This window comes from Gallus gallus, chromosome Z (genome assembly GCF_016699485.2).
Source record: "Gallus gallus isolate bGalGal1 chromosome Z, bGalGal1.mat.broiler.GRCg7b, whole genome shotgun sequence".
Lineage (NCBI taxonomy): Eukaryota > Metazoa > Chordata > Aves > Galliformes > Phasianidae > Gallus > Gallus gallus.
In genome coordinates this window covers 45,479,157-45,497,946 of record NC_052572.1, presented here as the reverse complement: position 1 = coordinate 45,497,946, position 18,790 = coordinate 45,479,157, and the positions used below count along the sequence as shown (strand labels likewise).

The window sequence follows — 18,790 nt, the reverse complement described above, 5'->3', positions numbered from 1 at the left end:
TCTCACACCTTCGAATGGAGCAGGATTGTCAGGGATTGAGTTCATGAATGACAGTGAAACAAGAAAACTGAAGGATATTGTTTATTGTTTTAGATCACAGGACTTATGATTTTTTTTTTTTAAATCTTGTGACTATGCTGAGGCATTTTCCAAAGAAAAGAGACTTGTTTCTTAGTTGCAGTGGTTCTGATTTCCTGAGACTAAGTTTATGGTGAGTTTTACTAAGCTGCTATCACTTCCTCTTTTTTTTTTTTTTTTTTAAGGAAACTCATTGGCTTCTCACTGAATTTATCATACCATTTTGTTCACTTCCATTTTAATTGGATCCTAACTACAGTGATATGTACACAGAATCTTCCAATAAATCAGTACCAGGCACCATGCTAGGATCTAAGCACGTAGTACCATGGAGGAAGGATTCCCTTTCAGGTCCAAATCACCTTCTTTATTTTTATTAAGCACTAAAAATGTTTGTGACTCATGTTGTCTGACATTGGCTATGACTGTAAAACAAAAAACTAGTGCTTGAATCCAGTCTTCTCACAGGTTGAGACAATGGGCAAATTTTAGAACTGTTGCCTCCAGCTGCCATGAGCAGGGTAGCCAGCAATAAATACATTGTCTGTGTAGCAGAAATGCTAAGTCATGGCTTGAAACAGTGATTGAGCACCTAGTATAAAGGTGCAACCCAAGGTTGGTCAGGTGTATGCAGTACAGGATCCATCCCTTCCCAGACCTCATCTAAAGGTTGGCATCTCTCTGGAGGTGAGGGCATCTCTCTGGAGATCCCTGCATACCTGAGGCTTTGGGAAGGTAAGCATCGTCTTAATGTTCTTTCTGTGCCCACTGCTGTTGCATTTGAGTGAATCCTTGCTGGCTGTAACCTGGGATCTTGCTGCTCTTCTGTCGTTGTTGCACTTTCCATCACGTTACATTCAGTAACTCTGTTTCTGTTTCACTGATATTTCCTGCCAACACTGCTAGAAGTTAGCAAGCAAGTAATCGGAGACAGAACGAAATGCTTGCAGTTCTTGCTGTTTTGTTGTGGTCTGTATGCTCTACTACAAAACAAATGTCTTGGTCTGGAGCAGGTGTGTTGTTTTAAGCCTTTTGCATCATTCGCTTCCCAGAGAAGAAGCTGCATTATGCTTCTGGTTTTCCATCTGTTTGCACCTTGCCTTTTTTTCTTAAAGAGCTTAAGAGAGGGGTAGGCCAGGATGAGAGAACAGGAGGTACCTGCATCTGTAAAGAGAAAACAACAGAACAGAATATGACCTTATGCAAAGTGACAAATTTTTAGCTTGGTAGTAGTCTGGCAAGAATGACAAATTGTACAACTTTTAAGTTGTAGATCACCTGGCATTCTGGAATCAGGAGTGAATTCATTTCCTGTATAGTCATGGCTTTTTGCTGTAGGAATAGTGTATTAATGATATTTAAATGGATTTCATAAAACTGTGAGGCGCGGGAGGTCTTTACTCTTTCAGCGGTAATGTAAAATTATGTTGTCCATTATTGTGCATAATACGTACTGAAACGGAGTGATGCTTAATAGTAGATGGCACTGTTTTGGCGCAAGGTTTGAAAAAACTGCAAGTGGAGAAATTATTTGCATGTGACTATATTTAGTGTTGTTGTGCTGCTATGTGTTTATTAGCTTTTTAACTTAAATATGAATAGAAATGCAAACTTACAGATTCAAACTTCGAATTTGACAGCCAGCTGTGTGTTTCATTTTGTATACATCTTGAATGCTCAATAAAAATATAGAGTTAGTTACTGGAATAACATATAGAACTGCTGAAAAATAAAGGATATGTTCTGAAAAATTGATAGAATTCAATGGCTGCAGGAGCAGTTCTCCTTACGCTCCTGTACAGTAGGCCTATGGTTCTGCACACTAACATTCCATGTTTCTGCTGCCCCTGTGCATTCTTGGGGAGCAGAGATGAAGAGTTTTCAAGTGTTGAGATGAGGAAAATCAAATAATTCAACAAAATACTACTAAAATAAAAGACTAAGAGGACTATTAGTTGTTCTTGTTTCATGGTTTTCAAATAGGAATCCGGTGAGTATCCAGATACAGGATAAAGAATTGAGCCTGAAAGTACTTCAAAGTTACAGTCACTATTTGGCACAATAGTTACTTTCTTTCTACTAACTTATCTGTCAGCCTGAAAAGACTCTCATAAACCTGCTTAGTGAGCTGCTGTTTCCTCTTCCTCTGATTCCTTGCTTCCGGTTGATTCATTTTCCAGTACCCAATCCTCTCTTCCAGCTTCCATTAACATTTGCTTTCACTGTACGTATGATTCTGTTTTTGATACTTACTACTGGCTTTGTGCTTGTGTATATTTTTGTTTTCCTTAAGAATTAAATATTAACTGAAATTTAGCTTAAAACATTAAAGGGGCATTCACTCATTGGCTTGGAGGATTAATTCTACTCAGGATAAACTGTAATTTGATAGGCTCTTAATAATGTCATTCAGTCATACTGTGTCAGATATGTCTTCATCAGCGACATAGATGATGGCATTGAGTGCACCCTCAGCAAGTTTGCAGATGACACCAAGCTGAGCAGTGCAGTCAATAACTGGAAGAAAGGTAAGCCATCCAGAGGGACCTGGACAGGCTGGAGAAGTAGGCCCATGTGAACCTAATGAGGTTCAATAAGGCCAAGTGCAGGGTGCTGCACTTGGGTTGGCGCAGTTCCAGGTGTTTATACAAACTGAGGGAAGATCTCCTTGAGAGCAGCCCTGCAAAGAAGGGTCCTGGGAGTCCTTGGAAGTCCTGGTGGACAAGAAACTGGACATGAACCAGCAGTGTGCACTTGCAGCCCTGAAGGCCAACTGTGTTCTGGCATGCATCAAAAAAGGGATGGCTGGGGGGGAGAGGGAGGGGATTGTCCCCCTCTACTCAGCTCTTGTGAGTGTGAAGTACTGAGTCCAGCCTGGGCCCCCCAGCACAAGAAGAATGTGGACCTCTTGGGTCCAGAGGAGGGCCACTAAGATGATCAGAGGGCTGGAGCACCTCTCCTGTGAGGAAAGGTTGAGGGAACTGGGATTGTTTAGCTTGGAGAAGGCTCTGAGGAGACCTCATTGTGACCTTCCAATATTTGAAGGGAGTGTATAAACAGGAGGGGGAGTGGCTATTTACAAGGGTCGATAATGATAGGATAAGGGGGAATGGTTTTAAACTAAGACAGGGGAGGTTTAGGTTAGATATTAAGAGGAAGATTTTCACTCAGAAGGTGATGACGCACTGGAACAGATTGCCCAAGGAGGTTGTGGATGTCCCATCGCTGGAGGCATTCAAGGCCAGGCTGGATGTGGCTCTGGGCAGCCTGGTCTGGTGGTTGGCGACCCTGCCTACAGCAGGAGGGTTGGAACTAGATGATCACTGTGGTCCAACGGTCCAACCCAGGCCATTCTATGATATTGGAAATGCAAAATTTCAGAGTTGTATGTGCCTTTTATGCTGGGATGTACATCATCACCCTCGAAAAATAAAGCTTAATAGTAGTACTTTTTAAGCCAAGTAAAAAGAGGTTTTTTTAAAAAAATCCATAGGGGTCTATTGCAGGCAGGCAGGGAATTCTGTTGAAAAGGGCTAATAGCTTCTTCAGATCTCTTACAGTTCAGCTGGGACAGCAGCCAGGTTGGCATGGTCTAACCAATTGGGTGTTATCTATCCCTGCTGACAACTGATATGAGGATGTCAGCAGTGCTATGTAGCAGTACCTGGCTTGCATAATTGAAATGCTAGTTTCAGATCTACTTAAGGTATCCACATGCTTAGTTAGAGTTTAGTAGATGAACTGTCACCTTGTCATGGTTTTGTAATTTTGCTATTGGTATTCCACATCATGACATCATGTGGAGTGCAGAGAAGAAGAACTACATATCCCAGAGGACCTCCTGGTCAGAGAGGAAGATACGTCACGGAAGTCACGGGGCCTTGTGCTCTCCCTCTTGCTGTCTGGCAGAAGGTGTGGGTGTGCTTCCAAGCTGTGTGCCTTCAGGTTTGCTCGGTTTTGGAAAACTCTCTCTCTCTCCTATTTTATTTGATATATTAGTCTCAATTTTCAATTAGATTGTATTATATTGTGTTATCTTGTGTTCTGATATCATAGTTAGTAAAATAAGTTTTCCTCCTTAGATTGTTGCCACTGTTTTTCTTTTGAGCCCAGCTCCCATCTCCCTGCCCTTCCCTTTTTCCCCTTTCCATTTTTGGAGCCAGGGGGCCCACAGGCCTACTGCCCCCCACCCCCGTCACAGGCATAGATTTATCTAGATAGCCCTGTGACACACACCCCTATCACAATCGATGATTGCATTTAAGAAAATTCTTAGCACATCAGCTTTTGACATCATCTACAGGAGAGACATCTGTTAGAGACTTCAGCCCTGTCATACTTCACGAAGTCATTGTTTTATGTGCACTTCAGCTTTAAGGAAATCATTAAAATATAGCAAAGCCATATTTCCTGTTTAAATATAAAGATATCTTATTGTTCCAGCCACTTTTCCCTTCTTTTTTAATAGTTTTAAAATATGAGGTTTCTTAACTTCTTTCTGCAAGGAGTAGCTCAGGATAGGGATCAAACATGGTCTTAGTATGTTTGCTGAAAACTTGAATTAATAAAACACAGTGACATTGAATCTGTGAACTGCATGGTAGGATCTGAGCTCAAGTCTTTACGACCTTCAACTGAAGGTGGCTGTGCAAATTTGGCAGCACCAAATTAAACCCATTTTCTGTTCCTGTGCTCCTTGGTAAACAAAACATTTAGCTGCTAATTTTACAAGGACTGCTGTTGTATGATACAGGTTGACTCCACAAAGAGTTGATCTAGAAGTAGTGTGAAGAGTTTAATCCAGAAAAATGACTTTCCCTGATGTGCTGAGTTCTTGAGCATTTTTTCAGATAACACAGGATCAACAAACCTATGACATCTTCAGTGACTAAATCTAGCATTAGCATTTTTTTAGAGGTTAATGCTAGTTGAAAGGTGCTGGGCTGGACAGAATGCTGTCTGGCATCACCAATCCTATTTGTATCACACTGAACCTGTAAATAAAGTAACTGAGCTTCAACTACTGGCAGTTCTTTACACCTCCTTTACAAAAGAAGAAAAAAAATACTGCCAAAAAAAAACCTAAAAGTAAAGGCTGACCAACTTTCAGGGAGAACCGAGTCCCTATACTTCCCTGCCCTAGGTAACTTTTCCCAGCCTACTTGCAACAATGTATCCTGAAGCCCTGAAGTTCAGCCTGCAATCAAACTTAGGTTGTGGACTTCGCTGGAAATTACACAAAGCACAAGCTGCAGTGTGAATTCAACATTAAGGCTGGTATTTTACAGCTACAGTGGTCTGATCTTTTCATAACTGTAGTAGAAATTCAGTGATATTTGATGGTATGTATATATGTATATGTTACTAGTATAGGGTATTATAAATCTGTGAATTGGGCCTCCAGATCTTTTGAGTTCTGTTGGAAGACTGTGCTATAGAAGCTTTTATGAAAGCTTTTGTAAGTGGTTTTGGTTTTTTTTTTGTTTTTTTTTTTTTTTTTTTTTTAATTCTCGTGACTGTTTCCTTCAGGAAGAGTAAATCTGGGGAGGAGGAAAAGAGAGGAAGGACAGATCTCCATACTTTGATACATTTTGGTAAATTTAATTTTTTTTAACGAAATATTTCTGTTTAGTTGGCATTTTGATAATCTGGTCTGTGTCATACAACAGTGTCTAGTTTCTACTTTACTTTCATTTTTCTCGCAGTACAAACACCAGCTTTCCATCTAACTTACCCAAAAGAATGTAGTTTGAGCCCAGGATTAGTCAAGATTAAATAAACAACCTGTGAAACTAATGTTTGTAGGAGCTGGAAGGGAAGATGGCATTCTCTACATTGAACCATTAAAATGGAAACAGTTCTACTGTTACATCTGCTACTATAGTAGTTGCAGCTCATTTCTCTGAGGTCAGCATTTTTATGCAAAGGTTGATTCAGCATGAGCTGAGACTGGAAAAACAAGTGATTTTAAGAAGGTGCACATTTCCTCTTTTTGAACTTAGCTGTCTCTATGTCACAACACAAAGAGCATGCCTTTCACGAATTAACATCCATTCCTTTGAGTGTAATTTTGAAGGCAACATGCATAGTAAGCTTTCTTCCACGCTTTGGACATCATATTATAGTGGAATATCAGGGAAGAAATTTCCTACATTAAAGTACAGTACTGAGAAAGGGCAAAGAAGAAATTATTTGGGAAAGGAAGTTGCCTGCAATGTGACGAACATATGTATTTTTTTAATTTTTTTTCCTGATCAATGACATTTAATTAAGTGTATAGCTTTCTTAGTAAATATTCTCTGAACATGGATCTTAGCTGTGGAAATAAATGCAGACAGATGGTCTCTATGAACCCTGCTGAGCTGCATATTTCAAGCTGGGGGAAGGGCCGGCTCCTGTCAAAGCAGTAAATGAAATACAAATTGAATGAGCACGTGAACAAGGATGAGAGAATTAAAATTCATAGAAGGATAAGCAAATGGAATGAAAGATACTAAGGATAGCTTTTGTGCTACGAAACAAAGATGTTGATATACTAAGTGGTTCTTAAACCAGTTTTGCACTATAAATTGTCCTATTTTTATTTTTTAATTCTAATCTGAGGTGCAGACTGAAGGTGAAAGGAAGATGTTATACCTGGACTGAAGAGGTTCAGCAAATGGATAGAGAAACAGTAAAGGCAAATAATTTGTTTAATTTGCACTTAATTATATTTCGATGCAGTCATAGTTAGGGCTCTGGTGTGACCAGAAGGTAACTTCTTTGAATGGAAAGATTTAGTGTCAATCATCTGTTTTGTATTAATTTTTCTGTATAGTTTTGTCAGAGTCTTGGCTTTATCATGTGTTCAATGGAACTTAGATAAATAGCTGCAGTGATGTTAGAAGTTTCTGACTGTATTTGTATTCCTTATGAAGAATAAAGAAAAGGAATGTTTCCTACAAAGGAATTGTAAAAATCCTAAATATTATGAGGAGGATCATACAAGAACTTTCTGGTTACAATGTAGATCTGCAAACATTGAATGATAAACTTACTACTTCTCATAATTCCATCAAAAGATGTAATTAAATAGATCTGAAGTGTGCAGGGTAGGAGAAACTGAAACATGACAGCTTAATCTGGGACTGACACTATACCAATACTTTCTTAAAAAGGAAATAAAGACTGTAGGAGTTGAGGTTCATTTTGGATTGTCTCTTATATATGTTTATAGAAATAGTGCAGAAAGGCTTCAGGCAGGCAGAACTGTATCAGGTGTGTTCCTAGCTGCTCTTTTGCTTTAGCTGCTGCAGCAAAAAAAAGACAGTTTAAGGGACTTATGACTCCAAGGACAAAAGACCTGGAATTTTAAGGGGTGCATTATCTGGCTTTCTCAGAGTGGATGCTTACATTATGATGCACCAGTTATATCAAATGATGGATCAGAAGTGATGGCATGCAGTTCAACATTGTTCCCAATCCCCTGAAATTGATTTGTAGTTTGCAGTTCTGCTCTGAAGTAAATTAACATTCTTTATTCCCACCATTTTTAACCATATTTCAATGAATGGTGAAACTATGTAAGTACCAAAGGTGGAGAAAGAGAAAAATAAAATATTCCAAGTGGGAAGGGAACCATGAGAATCATCAAGTCCAACTCCTGGCTTTACACAGGACCACCCAAACACTCACTCCCTGAGCTCTGGCACCTGGGGCCCTGCCCACCACCCTCTGGTGAAGAACCTTCCCTTAACCCCCAGCTGCCCCTCTCCTGACACAGCTCCATGCCATTCCCTTGTGCCCCATCGCTGTCACAGAGAGCAGAACTCAGCTCTGCCCCTCCGCTCCTTCTGAGAAGCTGCAGCTGCCATGAGGGTCCTCTCAGTTCCTCTGCTCTGGGCTGAACACACCCAGAGATCTCAGCTACTCCTCATAAATCTTGCCCTACATACTCCTCACTATTCATCATAGCATTCCTTTGAATATTGTCTTAATAGTTTTGCGTCCTTACGTTGTGGCACGCAAACCTGTACCCAGCACTTGACGTGAGGCTACACAGAGCAGAGCAGGACAACTTGCCCAGCTGATAGTTCAGAGCCTGAAGCCACGCAGAGTACAGTCAGCCCTTTTGGCTGCCTGGGAACACTGCTCGTTCATGCTTAACGGCAGGACCAACAAAAACCCTCAGATGCCTTCTGCAAGGCTGCACTCCAGCCATTTGTACCCCATCCTACACATCCATCCAGGATTACACCTCCCATGTACAGAATCTGGCTAGTACATGTATTCCATCTTCATTTCAAGGCAGTGGGCCCCAGATTTGAATGGGATAAGGGATGTAAAAAAGGGGGGAGAAAATCCCTTGGAGGGAAAAAAAAAAAAAAAAAAAAAAGTACAGAGCTCGGATTTATTTATTACTTTTTTTTGATAAAAATTTTCAAGCAGATGAGGTAGTTGCATGCTACCCCCTGCAGCTCTTTAGTGGGGTCAGAAGCAGTGCCGGTGCACAGCACTGGGGCCATTCTCAATGTAGATATCCCGCGGAAGCCATGAGCCCTGGAAGGCATCAAGGGAAGCAGCAATGGAGCCTCCTAGCCAGGCAGCAACATGGCGGCTGGGCGCAGCAGCAGGGTGCCCCCTGCCCAGGCCCTGAGCCACACGCTGATCAAAGCCACACAGCAGTGTGGTGCCCCCAGCCAGCAGCAGTGGGGGGTTGCCAGCTTGGGCTTCACTCAAGTGCAGGGAGCGGGCTGCCATCTCCAGTAGTCCCGGGCCTGGCACCCCCAGGGCCTCAGGAGTGAAGAGGGCCTCAGCACAGCGGGAGTACTCATCTGGAAGGATGGGCCCCATGGGCTCACGGTGGGCACCAGGTGTGTGGCAACAGCAGCACTTCTCCTTCAGATGCTGGAGTGTCTCTGCTGGCAGTTGCACTCTGCGCGCTGCCAGCATCTGGCTCAGATAGGCTGTGAGATCATTCCCAGCCAAGTCCAGGCGAAAGGAGGCGTGGGGCAGCACATAGCCATCCTGTACTGCCACCACATAAGATGTGCCAGCACCAGAGCCCAGCACCACACCAGTGGTACAGCCATAGGAGTAGGTAGCAAGCACAGGGCGGGGCATCACAAGCACAGCTGGCACACCAAAGCCCTCAAAGAGGAGCTCGGCCATCTTCTCACGGTTGATGATAGGGGACAGTGGGGCATCAGTGGCCAGCACAGCCAGCTCTTCAGGGCACACAGCCAGCTCGTGGTAGAATATGCGATGCCACAGCTCTTCCAGCCTGTCCCAGTCAGTGACCACACCATGAGTGAGAATGGAGCCATCCTTGTCCTTGCTGGGTGCCACTGATCGTGGCCTCTCATCCCCGGCCAGCCCACTCCTGGTGTGGCCCATCCCTGTGTCAATGACAACAGCACAAAGATCCTTGTACCTTGCTGCTGAACCGGAGGTCATCAAAAATCTGGGGCTGGTTCACTGCTGAGTGGAATTTGAGTTGCCAGAGTGCCTGCCTGCATCACAGCTGGAGGGAGGTGACATCAGTGGTACCATCAGAGGAGAGAGAAGGGCAAGAAGGAAGACCCTGGTAATTACAGGCATGTCAGTCTCACTTCAGTGCCTGGTAAAATTATGGAGAAAATTATGATGGGAGTTACTTAAAAACACTTGAAGGAAAATGTGGTCATTGGTCGTAGTCAACATGGGTTCAGGAGGGAAAGTTCTGGTTAAGTAACTTAATTTCCTTTTATGGCAAGATCACCCACCTAATTGACCAAGAGAATTCAGTTGATGTTGTCTTTTAGAATTCAGTAAAGCTTTCAATACTGTTTCTCACAGTATCCTTCTGAACAAAATGTCCAACATATGGCTAGATAAAAACATAATGCAATGAGTGAACAATTGGCTGATGGGTCAAGCCCAAGGATTATAGTAAAAGGGATAACATCAGGCTGGCAACCAGTCACTAACAGGGTACCCCAGGATTTCATTTTACATTTCCATTTTCTTTGGTGCTTTCTTAAAGGAACTGAATGTAGGACTAGAAGGTGTTTTGAGCAAGTTTGCTGATGATTCTAAACTGGGAGGAGCTGTTGACTCTGTCAAGGGTGGAGAGGCCTTGCAGAGAGATGTAGACAAATTCAAAAGCTGGACAATCTCCAAATGCATGAAGTTCAACAGCAGAAAGTGCTGGATTCTGCACCTTGGGAGGAGTAACCCTGGCTGTACATACAGACTGGGAGATGAGATGACTGCTGTAGAGCAGCCCTACTGAAAAAGATTTAGGGGTCTTCATCAACAGCAAACTGCGCATAAATCAACAGTGTGCCTAGGCAGTAAGCAAGGTGAACTGTACCCTAGAGTGCATCAGGTTCAGCACTGCCTGCCAGACAAGGGAAGGGATTGTTCTGCTCTACACTGCACTGGTGCAGCTTCATCTTGAGTACTGTGTGCAGTTTTGGGCACCACAGTACAAAAATGACATAAAACTTTTAAGAAAGTGCAGAAAGGAAGACTGCAGAGATGTCTAAGGGTCTGGAAGGGAAGACATGTGAGGGGCAGCTGGGATGCCTTTGTTCAACCTTGGGAGTAGAAGACTGAGAGGATTCTTAATCTTGGCCTGTGGCTCCCTTATGAGGGGAAGCGGAGAGACAGACAGGAATGGTTTTTAGTAGTTTTCATCAGGCCTATGAAGACTCCATAATAGGTTTGTAACATGCATCAGTGGCATAGGGGTTTCCTGCTTGGATTATCTTGGGCTTTGGGTTAGCCCAGGTGAGCGCAGCAACTGGAGGATGGGTCAGGAACAGATGGTTATGTGATGATACTGACCATATAAGCTCCTGCCTGTTTCTTTTCTCCCTCAGCCAAGGAACCTGGAGCGATCCAGCATGCACTGGACCTCTGTGGTCCCTCCTGTTGCACAGTTTACAGGCAGGTGCAGCCTGTAACTGAGCTGCCTGCAAGCTGCACACACCTCACAAAGCCCACATTTGCCTCTGGTATTGTATTAGGTATTAGCAAGTACTACTTGTAGGTTGCAAATACTGTGACTGGTAGTGCCTTCTGAAGACAGCACACAGGGTGAGGACCAGGTGCAATCATTTCCCTGAAGATTTCTTCATTACTCCTTCCTGATATCAGCACCTCTCCAGGCCAAAAGCTACTTTAAAGAAGAAGACTTGACTCATTTTTCATTTTCATTATTTTTTATTCTTGAGGCAACTGGGGTTGATTGTGTTCTGCTGGGAATGTAAATACCAATAAAATAATACAACAGAAGTGTGTGTCTGTTTGTCTTTATGTGTGCCACCATTGAAAGACTAGTTACATCAGGTACTTCATGGACGAATTTTATCCCAGTCTTAGTTGGCAGGCCAGGTATCAAGGGCAGAGCCGTAAGTATTAAATGCACAAAGAAAGTAAAATGAAGCTATGTGTAAGGTCTCAGGATCTGTAAGCTGTTAAATTTAATTGTTTAGTGATATTTGGCTGCTTCCTCACAATCTCTAAAAATATTAATTTAGTTGTTCAGGCTACACTTTCCAAAGTCAAGGAATTAATAAATCAATAGTAAATAAATTAATTGTGATTAAAATTATTTACCGTTTTTTACAGTAGGAAAGCAAATGCCAGGAAGAAGAGACCTTAGAATGCAGATAAGTGTATGATTCCTTCATTCAAGAGATGATAAGATAGTTGAAAATGTAATGCAGCAGAGGTATAAATGGAGCTGTACACAACAGGAACCTGACCTTGCTGCTCAGTCTAACAAGGTTTTATTTTTTGATGTTTCAATATTTTATTAATAAGGACACAAAAGCAGAGATTGAGTCATGAAATAAAAATGAAAACAAAGGATATTTTCTTGAAGGAAAAACAAAACCAAACAAACACAAAACCCAAAACACAACAGTAACGTATCATTTGGAAGAAACCAAGAGCAGACGTTCCATAGGTTATATGGCACTTCCTCTGACAAGTCAGCAGATCTGAGACCTGGGATAAGGGTCTGAAGGAAAGGTAAAGGTCTGGTCCTTGGGGTAATGTTGAGGTCAAATACTTTAAGCTGTGTGACTCTGAGATGGATGTAGCAACAATGTTAGGGGAACAGCGTGTTCCTTTTTTTTTTTTTCTTTCTGGTTTAACTCATTTTGGACAAAGAAATGTATCCTGCTTTGTTCCTCTTTTGTAATCCCCATTTTTAGTATCCTCCTCACCTAAATGAGGAGGAACTAGGAAATAGCCATGACATCTTTACCAATGACAGAGATGATGGGATTGAGTGCACCCTCAGCAAATTTGTTGATGACACTACACTGACAGGTGCGGTTGATACAACAGAAGAAAGAAATGCTATGCAGAGGGGCCTTGATAAACTCAAAGGGTGAGCCATTGTGAACCTAATGAAGCTCAAGAAAGCGAAGTGCAAGGTTTTGCACTTTGGTCAGAGTAATCCCAGATTTGTGTAGAGACTGGGAGAATTACTCCATGAGAATAGCCCTGCTGAGAGGAACTGAGGGGTCCTAGTAGATGAAAAACTGAACATGAGCCAACAGTGTGCGCTTGCAATTCAGAAAGCCAATGGTATCCTGAGTTCCATCAGAAAAGTGGTGGCCAGCAGGGAGAGGGAGGTGATTGTCCCCCTCTACTCTGCCCTTGTGAGGCCTCATCTGGAGTACTACATCCCATTTTGGGGCCCCCAACACAGGAAAGATATGAAGCTCTTGGATAGGGTCCAGAGGAGGGCCATGAAGATGGTTTAAGGACTGGAGCACCTCCCCTATGAAGACAGACTGAAGGAAAAGTGCTTGTTCAGCTTGGAGAAAAGAAAGCTGTGAGGAGACCACAGTCTCCTTCCAGTACCTTGCATCCTTCCAGTACCTAAAAGGAGTTTATAAACATGAGGGAAATCAACTTTTTACAGAGATAGATAGTTAAAGGGCGGGGGAATGGTTTTAAACTAAAGGAGGGGAGATTAAATTACACGTCAGGTGGAAGTTTCTTACTGAGAGAGTAGTGAGGTGCTGGAACAGGTTGCTCAGAGAGGTTGTGGATGCCCCATCCCCACAGGAGTTTTAAGTCAGTACGGATGGTACCTGATCTAGTACCTGATCTAGCAGCTGGCAACTGTGCCTGTGTCAAGGGAGTTGGAACTCTATGATCCTTGAGGTCTTTTCCAGCCCAAGCCATTCTATGATTCTGTGAGTCTGGCACCTACATATGGAACACAAACAAACACCCCTTATGCAAAGTCAGTCTTGCTTAAACCAGTATTGTCATCTTGCCATATGTTAGCTATGACAAAATTATATTCAATGATTTTTTTTTAATAGTAAAATGGCAGCATTTTATACCTGGAATAGAAAATATAAGAGCTGAAGAATACACCTATGGGGATCCAATACTGTTCTAATTGTTTCTGATACAGCAGAAATGTTTTAGAAATAACTCATTCAAATTGGTTCAGTGTGATATGGAGCAGTACAGCAATTCTCTGCTGAATCACATATGTTCTCACTATCCTGGACAATGACAACTTTATTTGGCAAACACTTTCTGAACAATAAACATTTGGCAGATGTGCACTGTCTAGAATAAATCTGGGGGAGAATTTTATGATGCTCAGAACCGCACAGCAATGATTTTGCAAAAAATATAATGCTGGAAAATTATAAGCCACTTTAACAATTGTTAGATATGCTTTCTGATGTTGTACATTTCTACAGCACAGAGATCAAAACCACAGCATATGTGTATTTAGCTTGTCCTAGCAGGATATCAGAAAGTTACAGTTATATTGCTAATTAAATTCCTAGGTTAAGGTACATGCTGCATACGTGTCTACATACACTCATGAGCAAATCTTAGATCCCCTGAGCCATCAGATGATACTTAGAGGAGCTGTTCACAAACTAAGTTTATCACGTGACCCTTCTTAATCAAATGCTTTTTTTTTTTTTTTTTTTCATTTCTCTCAGGTACAGCTGCAGACATTTTCAGGCTGATTTCAAGTCATCCCACAGTCCTAGTAGACTTTATGGAAGCTTTAGCTAAATTGGTACAGCTGTATTCAGAGTTAAATCCACACTATTATGGGAAAACACGTAACAGAAAATAAAGAGCATTAGATTGAACCTCTCCTAGCAGTCCTCACAGTCTACACCTGTTTAAAATTATGATAGCACCTACTTTTGTGGAGCTGAGGTCTACCAAGACGTCTGCCTGCTTAGCCTCACAGAGAGCTATAATGGACACATGTGACATAAAGATTTTGTTTGCCTAGTGGTGAAGTGAATACTGTTGAGCAAAAATAACTGCTTTCTTTAGATTACAGCATGAAGCAGTTTATCTCTGTTCACTGTAGCTGAGCTTGTATAAAATGTAAGTTTTACATGCTTAGTCTCTCTTCATGCCTGAAACACCTTTGGAAAGAAAGGAATTCATGGTATCATAAAAGCTGTAGTTTGAATAACTGTCAGAAGTCAAATTACAAATCACTGTTAGCAGGAAGGCATACCTGATGCAGATGAATTACATGGGCAGAGAGCTGAAATAAGCCAACTGAAGGTATTAACAGAAGCCTCCATATATAGAAGTTGTTGGAAATAAACAACGACCAAAAAAAAAAAAAAAAACAAAAAAAACAAACCAAACAAAAAAAAAACTTAGATTAATAAAAAATGAAATACATAATTCTGATGAATTGTACATGATTTTTTTCTCTTCCTTATTTACCTCCTTTCCCCATCATCAAGCACCTCGGTAAGCCCTACATTGTGTGGTGGACACGCCCTAAGTTCCCAGCAGGCATCTTTACAGAAGGACAAAGGTGCTGCACCACTGAATGTTGTATCCCTGTGTTTTTGGTGTCTAGTTTAGTAATGGAGCTAGGTTTGTAACCTTGGCCTTCCCTTCAGTGTTTCAGATGAGTTGCATGTCCATAAGGATATTAGCTCATTTACTTGGTATGGAGCTATGTAAGCAAGAAACAGGAAAAAACAAGTTCCAGGATTTGTCTGCTCCTTTTAGGTGGTGGTTTTCAGTTTTTTATTCGGCTTCTAAGAAACTATCTGGCGTTCTGTCATGGTTTTATGATGTTTGGTTATTGGTATTCCACATCATAACATCATGTAGTGCACTGAGAGTTAAAGAGTTAATGTTCCAGGTCTGGGTACCTGTCCCAGAACAGAAGAATTACTACATCCCCCAGAGGACTATTTGCTGTTCTGTTATAATTTCTGCTCAGGGGGAAAAGATAAAAGGCCTTCGAAGGTCACCTGATAGCCCTTTTGATTGTCTGGCTCGTCTCTGTTGTGGGTGCCGTCTTGTCACAGCATTAGAGTAAGGCCTTTGGCTTTCAGACACTCTTTTGTTATATTTATTAGCTTCAATTCTAATTATATGTATTATATTGTATTATAGTATGTTATCTTGCATTCCGATATCTTATTTAGTAAATTAGTTTGTTTCCCCTTGGATCATTGCTGCTGTTCTGTCTTTAGGCCCATCTATCTACCCTTTTCCCTTTTTTTCCCTTTCTTCCCTCTCCTGGGACATGGATCCATGGGTCTCTCCACTCCGCTAGTCATGGAACTTGGCCGAACCAACCTGTTGACGTTCTTGGTAGAGAATGCCTTGACAGTTTCCTAACCCCTTTTTATAAAACACTCCTAATGCAGATCAACATTCTTTTTTATTTTAAAAATTAGCCACATTTAAAAGTACCTGTTTATTCAACCAGATATTATCAACTACTGTTACAGCATTGTGGTATAAAACAGCACTGAAACTCATTCTTTGCTTGCATAGAAAACTTTGTGTAGAAAACTGTGTAGAAAAGACTGGCAGTGCTTTAGCTGAAACACAGGAGCAGAAGGATCAGTAGAGGATGGCTCTTGGGAAAGAGGCTCGGGAAGGAAGGGGAAAGAAATGTAACAAGTGAGTCAAGTGAGACTCTCGGAGGGACAAGAATCTCTTCCTAGAATCAGCGCCCACTTTTAACCATCAGCACTCCTCAAAACCTATGTGTTATGTGACTCAAAACAATCTTCAAATTGATTGTCAAAATACATATGCCCTAAAAATAATATTAATTTTCAAATTGTATCAAAAATGAGCTTCCCCTCACACCATTAGGCTGAGCAGCACAGACACTAAGCTGTGCTGACCCTCTTCAGAGCAGGGTTGCATCCATCCCTCCTGCCATACTGAGGTCACAGAGCCTGGTGAGTAATACCTGGCACTAGCAAGATCAGTTTGTCCTCCCTAGCTGCAAAGACACTTTGCAAAATGTCCATGAGCTTGGGAAGCATCACCATTCTCATTTTGCAGCTGGAGGAACAGATGCAGAAAGGTTAAGCACTTTATCTTAGAGGAAGTAGGTAGCAGGGTTAAGAAGCTAGTTCAATGAAGCCTAGGTTTCAGGACTTTGAGCTAAGCAACACTCGTTCTGAAGATGTCTTGGTATTCACATTTGCTTTTTTGTATAACAGGTAATTTCAACTATATGAAAAGAGAAACAGTATAGAACTGTGAGAAAGTTGATTATATAAATAGGGCTATATTCATTGAGAAAATAGAGGGTGCTTATTGCTGAGAGGAAGAGAATACTCTTCTTAAGTAAGCTGGGAGTGTGAATACTATTAATTCTGACTTCTGCAAACAGATCTTGTTAGGTTGGCAACTGACACAAGCAACCTTCTGCTGCATCTTCAGATATGGGTTTTGTTTGCTCAGGACTGTCTTCCATGCATTCATGTTTTAAAGCATATAATTTCCTGAAAAAATAGCTTTGTTAAATTTAGACTATGTCAGATTGCTCAAGGCAGGAAAAGTATTTCTTTGCATAATAAAAGTTCCTGAATAGTGACAAGACAGTTTAAGACTTAAAACTTACACTGTCTTGAGATTCCTCTTATGTTTACCAGTTTTGCTCTGGATAAAACGGATGCTGCTGCTCACCCCATTTACTTTTTTTCTCTCACTGAAATTTGTAACCACAGTAAGTCCTAAGTCCTACATCCGAGTTCTTCCACCAGACTGAGACGTTGAACAACTTGGAGAAGTATCAGTATTTAATATTTTCTTATGCATGCACAGCTGGACACCAGTCTACGTCGTGAACTTTGTAGTGAACTTTTCAGTCTCACTGAAGGTAATCAAGGTGCTTCCATACAGTGGGATAAAAAGAAACAGTCTGCTTCACTAGTGAGTAGACTGCCAATTCTAGAGACTTCTGCAGGCCACACGCTGGGTGAAGCTGCAGCCCTGAACTGTCAAGTCTTGTGGGCAGGGGCTAGCCCAGGGATCACCTGCATGCCCTTTGTAAACAGTAGGAGGCGGAGGTGGGCAGCACATGGGAAAGCACCAGGCAGAGGCTGGCAGCTGGGAGTAGCTCTGCACTTCCAAATGTGTCAAATTAAGGAAATGAGACAACTTGCATGTTTGGTACGTGTGTGTCAAAGACAAAGGCCCCACTTAATGTGATATTTTCGGGGGGGGGGAGGGCGGGGGAGGAGTGGAAAAGATAAATCCTACAGAACTCCCTAGGGTGCAAGCATTAGCAACTTTGTGTACCATCTTCCTGATGGTATTTTAGACCTGAATCACTGGCAAAGGTTTGGAGTGCAAGTTGTCTGCTGGGCACTATGTGCCTCTCAACAAGGCAGTGCATCTGGTTTTTAATCCCTTCATGATACAAAGACACTCTTCACAACATCAAAGAATGGGTGTTTGTTCTGTTTAGTCCAGACAGAAGCACGTGACAAGGAGATTCTTACTTGCTGGAATAGTGCATTGAAGAAGAGTCCTCCTCCTTTGTGAGTGCTGTCACTTAGCCATGTCAGTAGCTCTCCTCTGCTCACTGATGCACTGTTGCAGTAGGTCTGTTAGGTGATTGCTAACCTGACAGCAAAAAGAAGAGACAACTGGAAAAGACCTGGAGGAAGGCATAGCAGCCCAGCTTTCTGCTACACTTTGCCACTTGCCTGAGGAGAAATTCTGGAGCTACACACACATTTTGTGCAGTATTTATTTTCTCTTGGGACATAGAAGCATGAATTGAGAGAAAGTCAGCTTGCAGTATTAACAGCCTTGCAGTACTAGCATCTTGGGGCTGCATCAAGACAGTAATCTCTAAAGTGGCTTCAAGATGTCTCTTTCCTGATGGCACCATTGACAATGACTAAAGAAAAGAAAACAAATTACAGCAGAACCACTAGTGCAAAAGGGAATAAAGAAGAATAATGTTATTATGCACCAGGAACTGAGTCTGTGATGCCGTAATAGGAGCTTGTGGTTCTCCAAGCCTCATGAAACTGGTTCTCTGTGCATGTATGCACAAAGATTTGTTGTAAATCTTTGTCAACTCAGTAGATATAATAATCTAATAGAACTTGCATGACCAGGGTCCAACAATCTAATTTTTGAACAGTATTTAAGGCTGTTCAAATTACATCTGCTGTTGTACATCAATGAATTCAGATGTCCTAATAATTTTTAGGGCACTTCTACATTTTGAGTTCTTTGTGTCACAATGAGTTTATCTGATATTCAAAGAAGTATATACAAATGCTTTTTTCTTATTGCCAGCTGAGAACCAAGCAGTTATTTTTTCAAAAAGAGTCAGAGAAATTAAATATCCTGCATGCAGGGTGGGATAGTAAGCATTCCCGGTATAGGCTGGGAAGAAAGCAGTCCTGAATTCTGAGCCAAAGCTAGAAAACACTTGCAA

The 18,790-nt window shown here is 41.7% G+C and overlaps 1 protein-coding gene across 2 annotated transcripts in view; it reads right to left on the bottom strand.

Annotated features, from left to right (window-relative positions):
- Nucleotides 1-68: 68 nt before the first annotated feature.
- The window catches only part of LOC101749463 (actin-1-like), a 33,778-nt gene continuing 15,056 nt past the window's right edge, over nt 69-18,790 (bottom strand). Inside the window, exons 2-3 of one of the 2 annotated variants that reach the window (XR_213814.5) lie at nt 17,838-17,961; nt 69-1,242 (exon numbers count right to left, since the gene is read on the bottom strand). Coding sequence is in view for 1 of the 2 variants with exons in the window: in XM_046905665.1 (XP_046761621.1) it covers nt 8,548-9,513 (966 nt within the window). In the remaining variant the exon portion in view is untranslated. Of the gene's footprint in view, nt 1,243-8,453; nt 13,273-17,837; nt 17,962-18,790 lie in introns of those variants that run through there. The other variant, XM_046905665.1, reaches the window with a different exon arrangement.